Below are 7,922 nucleotides of genomic sequence, written 5' to 3' on the forward strand. Positions count from 1 at the left end.
TCTGCACTGTTGGCTCATTAATAAGCTTTTCTCAAATCAACTCTTTTTTTCCATTGAAATCTGTGTGTGTATGTGTGTGTGTGTGTGCGCGTGTGCGTGTGCGTGTGTGTGTGTTATGGTGTTGTAGTGATTGCAGAGGGAAATCTTGGGATTAGGTTTTTTTTGTTAGTTTGTTTTGTTGTGTTTGTGATGAAGGTCGTCAGAATGTAAGAACCCAACCTGACCCCAGTCTATCAGTTATGTATAAAAGCAAGTGTCAGTGGGAGCGGCACATTCATATGCAGGAGCAGGGATGTCACAGGAAAAGCAATAAAGCATTTCCGTCATTTCATATTTTAATAGGCATTAAAAATAAGAATCGTAAAAAGAATTTATAAATGAAAAATGAATAACATCATTAAATACTTAACAATTAAAAATGGATTCACAAAACAGCATAAAACTCTCATTACATAAGAAATTTAAAAATACATTTATTAATTCATGAATAAATAATACAATATGAACTATTTGAATATTTATTTAATGAATGTTTTATGCTGTTTTTGCAAATCCATTTTTAAATCTGAAGTATTCATTGATGGATCGTTCATTTATAAATTCTTTTTACAATTTATCTTTAATGCCTATTAAAATATGAAATTATGGAAATGCTTCATTACTCTTCCTGTGACATTCCTGCTCCTCCATACACAGCTACCACTGTCGGTGAAAAACAGTTATGCCGCCCCTGTGACGTACCATTACAGGGCCAACATGCCACATTAACACAAAGCCTAGTACAGCACTGGTGTGCACTAGTATCAACAGTATTATTAAAGTATACATGATGCAGTGTACTGGCGTTGTGTGGATCCACAGCAAAATGAAACTTCTGGTCCTACATGTGCCCGGGTCCTCGGCCCAAGTCTGGCCCATATACTGACTCCGGCTGTTATCCTCCAGTGGTGGCCGACAGTGTGCACCAGAATCAGTCCAGATGTGGAAGCAGCCAGTCGTGCTTGTATGTGGGCCGGACTTGGGTTGAGGAACCGGGCGTATATTGAACCAGAAGAAACACAATAATAATTTAGCTATGTGGGAGATAACACACCAAACAGACCTGCATAATAACCTGGACTAAATAACACCAGTGCAAATCCCTCCCATACACCACTTTCCCATGTGTGGTCGTGGACTTGAAGGCGTGTCCCTCTTGGTAACGCTCCCAGGATCAATACATTTTAACAGTGAATCCGTCTTTTTATATTTGCAGCAAGATCATTTCAGTGTAGACATGCTGCAGTGCAGACCTTACACCTAAATCATGGCTTGTGAGAGCTGGGGTAGGAGGCAGCTGTAGGTGCGGCATGATGGATACATTCCTCATCAATTCATATATTTATTGAACAGTTGGCCCCTGGTTGGCCCACATTTCACCAGATTCGGTGACAATATTTCCACCAGCTCTCCCTTTAACATCTCTGGTTGTATCAGGGTTAGTGAGCAGGTCTGCTGGTGCAAACTTTCACATCAACAGGATGAAGTTTCCAGATCTGTCAGGGTCAATCATCACTTCACTGGATCAGCAGAAAACAGACCCCAGGCTGTTTTAACTGTAAATTGTTTCAAGAAGATTAGATGTATCATATTTGTCATATACATCGCTGTATATGAAAAAAGATTCTATCCATATTGCGCACCACTTCCTGCATGCACATGCATTTTACTGTATTACAGTCAGCATGTAAACTGGGTTGAAGCACAATGTCAACCATGAGTATAAAACAGTATAGAAAGCTCAGGTTTCTCCCATAACCTGTTGACACCACAGGCTTTTAGTGTATCCCCACAGTTCCCCCTTTAGTTGGACTTTTAAAAGCATTGAGAGTCTTTCAGACGTGTCAACCATACACCCACGACTTTAGACTTCAAAAAGCATCTTTTGCCAAGATGAGGTCCATCTATATTTCTGCTAAAAGGTCAATGGTCCTTTTTCAGTTTGAGTGTTTTGATCCATGAAGTGAGAGAAGTGAATAACAATGACTCACACTGTCCCTGCAGGCCACAGCCGTACCGCTCCCTGAAGGAGGTGGAGTTGATAGAAGGGGATGATCCTGGTTTTGGGGCAGAGAGTCACACTGCCCCCCCCAGCCCAGTCAACGAAAAGTTCTCCAACATCAACCTGCTTGGCGATATCTTCGGCTGCCACGACGAGCCCGACAGCCAGCCGATGACCTTGGCTAAAAGCCTCGAGGACCTGAGGACCCCCAAAGACCCTGGGGAGCTACAAGCCAAGTTTACCTACCAGGTCAGATGTTCTGCTTCATAGTGTTATTTCCCAAAAGACAATATTTGGTCCAGATTCCAGATCTGGCCCCGAGGTGTAAGATGGATTCAAACCTCAGTCTGAATGCTCTCTTGTGTTTGCAGCGGATGGACCTGAGTGTCGGCGAACACTCGCGAACGCTGCCGGGCCTCAAGCTCTCCAACCCTTACAACAAGCTGTGGAGCGTAGGCCAGGATGAAACCGCCTTGCCTGTTTGTGCGCCCCCTCCCTGTGACAGACCTCCGTCTGTCCAGCTTCCTGTGCAGCCAGAAGCCCACTCCCCAAGCTGTGAAATCTCTGGCCTGTGCCCCGACCCTCTGGAGCCCTCCACCCCCGGCAACATCACCATTCCACGTCCACACGGAAGAAAGACGCCCGAGCTTGGCACGGTCCTCGCGCCACCGGTGGCCCAGTCACGCTCTAAAGCAGCAGGAGCCAGTGAGGGAAGGACTACATTAGGGGGGCAAGAGTTCAGGCAAGCGCTGAGCATGACTACAGATGAAGACCTGCTGAAGCCCAGCAGGGACAGTATAGATCTGATTAGCCTTCTAGACCCCCTCAACATCTCAGCAGAGACCAGCTCCACTTCACTACATGACGGGGTAGATATTGGTATGTCGTCCTCTTCCTGCAAACCAACGCTACCCCCCAGGTCGTACCCACAGGGCTTGCCTCCTTACCCGGTGCACCCTCACATATCACTCAACCCCTTTGCCCAGTCTCTGCAGCACACCTCCTCTCACATGCACTACTCACCGACTGTCAGGGGGAACCCCTTCAGTGCAGTCTGTGGGCCCCCACCAGGCTCCTACCTACACACTCCACAGCAGCCACAGTCCTTCTCCACACTACCAGGGCTCTACAGACAGCATTCACCGGGCAGTTCCACCCTGCCGCCCAGCTACGGACTGCTCCAGTCGACCTTCCCCTCCTCGGTCACCTCCCTGCCTCCCTCCTCTGCTAGCAATCACGCCCTTTCCAGCCTGGCAGACTCCATGTCTGCCCCCCCCACAGCCATGAACCCTCTGGCAAAGCCGCTTCGTGCTGAGGGCGACAGCCAGAAGAGTCAGGATCCCTTCGGGGACCTGCTGACTATGGCCAAGCCCGCAACACCACAGAAAAAGAAGGTGGAGGACCTTCGGAGGAGGTGGGAGACATTTGACTAAAACCTGTGAATATGTGTTGAGGTGCTCGTCTCTGTCACTACGCAGACTTCCCTTACTACTGTATCAGGACCTTCTGTTGCAGTTACTGACACATTAGCTCTGAAACACTCTGAGTTTGTTTTGTAAGATTAAAACATCTGTGGGTTCTGTTTTACTTCAGGTTATGTATCAGCAAAGTTTTGATCATGGATTGGAAAGCAGTGAACACCAGAGTTAGTAAATATGGTAAAACATTAGCTAATTAAGCTTAAATTGTTTCCCTTACATGCTACCAGCAACATTACAGGTGCTTTCAGGCAGTAAACAGCTGCTGAATTAGGCAGCAGTGGCAGGTAGAGCCTGGATGTACGGTCCTACTGATACTCACCGTGTCACCATGGCAACCAGAGAAGCCATGCAAAGAAAGATTATGCTGGAGGATCTGAGTTCCCGGAATCGTACACCCCCTCAGCAGCAGTGATCATGGTTAATGTTAATGGTGTAATATTGCTCACCATTTCCTCTACATTAAAGGAGCTATATGTAAGTTTTGCTACTGAACCATAGCTAGCGTTAGCATTAGCAGCTGTTTACTTACCAGTCTAGAAGAAACACCAATGTTAACTCTTTTCTTCGACTGAAGTTAGCATGCTAACCAGCTAGCCCCGGCCCGTCTCCTCACTGTAGCCTCCAGTTTGTCCTGAAGACGTAGCTGCTCACAGGACGTATTATAACCTCTTGTAAGGAAAAGGTATTGTAAGGAAAGGATGGCTGAAGCTCCTGTCAGGTAACAGTCACCTGCTCCACCAGCCCCTTTTTTTTCTTTGCCATCCATCTGAAGTGTATAACCATCATGTCGCGGGGCGGCAGAGGCAGTGGCGACCGCTCGCTGTCTTACAGTTCTAATCCTTAAGATTTTCATGAAATCATGTCTTCACGTTGATTCTGTTGATCTTGAGCAGATTTTGGGCAACAGCCTTTGAATGTACTTACATTCTGTGTTTACCTCTGAGTCTGCCTGTGCTGTGCAGGATTCACATTGTGCACCAATGCAAAAGGGACTGACAGTAGATTGACACTATGCACTGGACATGATGCAAAGGACAACAATGGATCATTAGTACAGTTTTCTAATAAACTGTACGGAAGTCAGTCAACAGATGTTGTTGACTAGTAAACAACCAAATCAACCAGGACTGAACAGTTCTGAAACTTAAAATCACTTTTATTACCAAAACACAGTTTGTGTGTGGTGCACTGATGTATGATGAACTGTTTACTGTGCTGTTTTTGTTCTGGACTGCAATGACATGATTTTCTTCTTCTCTTGTACAAATGTGCAGATTAATCAGAGATAATGTGTCATTAACTGCAACAGAAGCTCCTTGTCCTGTAGGTAGGAACGGTCATGTGGTGGAAGGCCACACACACACACACACACACACACACACACACACACACACACACACACACACACACACACACACACATCTCCCCTCCCTACTACTATCAGACCTGCTGAAGACAGACTGTGTCTGGAGAACAGATGGAGAGTGAGTGAGGACCGTCACCCCGGCCCGACAGCATTTGGACTCCACTCGTCTGAATTTTGGATATTTTGTGTTTCATTTTCATTTTCCTCTACCGAGGAACGCCGACCTCGCTTCAAGATGCTCAGATGCCAACACTTCTCAGCCTGTTGCCACTTCGCTAAAAGATCTGCTGACACACTTCTTTGCACAGCACCCTCACATGTCACCACACGTCACAGTGCTCAGTGTAGATCAGTTATAGATTTGTGACTTAAATAGCACGCAGTATTTCCTGAGAGAGGACGTACGTCACACAACAGCATAATGATGTCAGCCTCTATGATTAGCTTGTCTTATTGCCAGTAGCTAGTCTGCTATAGTCAGCTAACATCCTAATAGCATCATGCTACAGCTACAAACCATGGTGCACCAGAGTCATTTAGCTCACCTGTTGATGTTTTAGCTTCATGCACAGTGCTGTTGTTCTTTCTTTTGTTTTGTGGCCTTCATGATCGACCTCCTGCCTCCAACAAACTCGACTGTCCCTGATGATTTTAAACCTTTCTGTCTGATTTAAAAAAAATTAAATATGTGGGGACCTGGAAACACTATGGTATATTCTGTTGTTTTAAAGGATTCTGCTGACATATGCACTCTATTTCCGTCTGTCCGTTTTTGCCTTAGTCCAGCATTACTCTGTGTGTGATGACAGTGATGGCGAATGAGTTGTAGGCTTTATGATGTCCACTGTTCGTAAAGCAGAAATAAAGGTTCTCACAGTTTTCTATCAGCAGCAGAAACCTGTGTAGCTCTCACACCTCGTCAGCCTTCACTGCTCTCCAGGACACCTCGGGGCGTCCGTGTGGGGTCAACGCCCAAAAGTCCTAAATGCTACAAAGTGCAGTGCAGGTCTTGTTGCTGTTGTGTCCGTGTACAGATGACACTATATTTATTCTAAGACTGATTAAAGAGTGGTGACTAGTCTCTCACTGCACCTGCTGAAAATACAAAGCTTCACTTGATTCAAATTCCACAACTGACTCTTGCAAAGGACATACTCATCACCTTCTTACATTATTTTCCTGTTTGCGGGTCCTGAGCCAGATATCCTGTCCACTGTTCATATTCCTGTGACATTTAATATGAATATTCATGGTCCCTGCAGGGAGTCTCCTTCCTGTCCTTTCCTCTAGCGCCGCCATCGCTTATTTCCATGACTTGGCACCATGACACTACACATCAGAAACACAGCCCTCTCTGAATCTTATGTTTTTGGTGACTCAGACCATTTAGCAGCAGCACCATCATCACGCCAGAATGTCCACTTGTACAAAAGAAATATTAAAAATCATTATCAAAATATTAAAATCCGCAACACTATGTTCCATTTGTTTGGTTTCTTAGACAAATAACATTTGTTTTAACCTCCCTCTGTTAGCATAGAGGCACTGTTATGCTAAGCTAACCCTGTACAGTTTGTAATGATAACTGAGAATGGCCACGGAGTGAGTTCACCTGCACCTCCAAATCCTTTCAGTCTGTTTCTGTGGATGGGAACTGACCAAGCATCAAGGGCTGAAGCCAACAGTGAAGAACCAAAACCTGCAGTTCCTCTAAAGACCACAACAGTCTGGCTCCAACAGTGAGTCAGTCCCCATAAACTGCCATGTTAAAATGTCCAACTTTACAGCAGAAATAAACATGTTTACAGCCTGGTAAAAAAAAAACTGTTTTGGTCTCGAGCTAATTACAGTCACAGTTACAGGTGGGTCACAGTTGGCTTGCCCTTCAGTGTCTAATAGAAGTCAGCTCAACTAATTCGAGTCACTGAAAGTGACCTCTCACACTATTTAGCAGGTATCTGTCAGTGCTTGTTAGCTTAGCTCTTTGATTAGCTAAGTAGCCAGTAAATGAATTAGCTATGGTTTAGCCTTCGAGCAAGACGCCCAGACCCCCAGCTGTGCTAACGATGCTAACCAGAGCATATGCTTGCCACAGTTATGAAACTTAATGTTACGTACTGAATTTCTATATAACTCACCTGTTTACATTTTATTAAGGCTTAAAGTTATGTATAACTGAGTGTGTGGCCTCTTTGAGTGACAGGTGGGTGAACGTATTATTGCCACAAACCATCATGAACTAAAGTCTCAGCTCCACACACGCCCCTCCTCTTTGACCACGCGCTGAGATTCTCCAAAACTGCTCTTCAGAAACCTTTGGGTGATGTCACAGAGGCTACGTCGACCTTTATATACAGTCTGAAACTGACTTCCACATGATTCGCAGTTCAGTTATAGTTGTTACATAGACATACTACCAACAGTAGTTTTCCTCCAGTCGTGGTGGTTAATGTGGATGTGTTAATGCAAGACTTCTGTGGTCAGAAGGTAAGACAGAAAATAATGTGGGAAAGGTTGCGCAAGTATAAGCTGCTGGAGCTGTCATGGCCTGCGTGCTTACAGTGACTAACCTTCATCCCTGTTATTAGCACTTGGCAGCCGGTCAACCATGACGTCACATCTCACCCTCTATCTGGATTAAAGTTTTGATGAAGCAAACAATAATCAGCGCATTTGGAAACAGAAGCATCTCATCCTCTGGTTTATATGAATGAACACAGAGTAACTTATTATTGTGCTAGCTCATAACCGTGCATTCTGTGGGGGGGTCCTGTTGACAGAATTGGTTCCTTAGGTTTGTGACATATGAAACCCTGGCTGTCTGAATCTGTGTTTATGAGACTGTCATTGGTGCACTGCAGTTCAAGGTGGAAACACTCAGTCATGGTGTTGATTATTTCTCTCATCATGTCTGTATTATATAAAAACATCATATGGATGTTAACAAGGTGGAGGGTCGAAGTTATAATGGAATTATTTGCCTTGGTTTCCCCATAGTGAATTAATAAATCTTACACACTGTCTGCATGGTTTC

General features: G+C 45.0%; 1 protein-coding gene across 2 annotated transcripts in view; it reads left to right on the top strand.

Moving 5' to 3' along the window:
- dennd1a (DENN/MADD domain containing 1A) overlaps positions 1-5,996 on the top strand; it is a 28,506-nt gene extending 22,510 nt beyond the window's left edge. For both annotated transcript variants that reach the window (XM_023397891.2, XM_023397893.2), the window contains exons 21-22: positions 2,044-2,290; positions 2,413-5,996. In XM_023397891.2, coding sequence (XP_023253659.1) covers positions 2,044-2,290; positions 2,413-3,474 — 1,309 coding nt within the window. In that variant the 3' untranslated portion in view covers positions 3,475-5,996. The remainder of the gene's footprint in view (positions 1-2,043; positions 2,291-2,412) is intronic.
- Positions 5,997-7,922: the final 1,926 nt, after the last annotated feature.

The sequence above is a fragment of the Seriola lalandi genome, unplaced genomic scaffold, assembly GCF_002814215.2.
Source record: "Seriola lalandi dorsalis isolate HSWRI2012SDOR001 ecotype SW California unplaced genomic scaffold, Sedor1 jcf7180002054939, whole genome shotgun sequence".
Classification (NCBI taxonomy): Eukaryota; Metazoa; Chordata; class Actinopteri; order Carangiformes; family Carangidae; genus Seriola; species Seriola lalandi.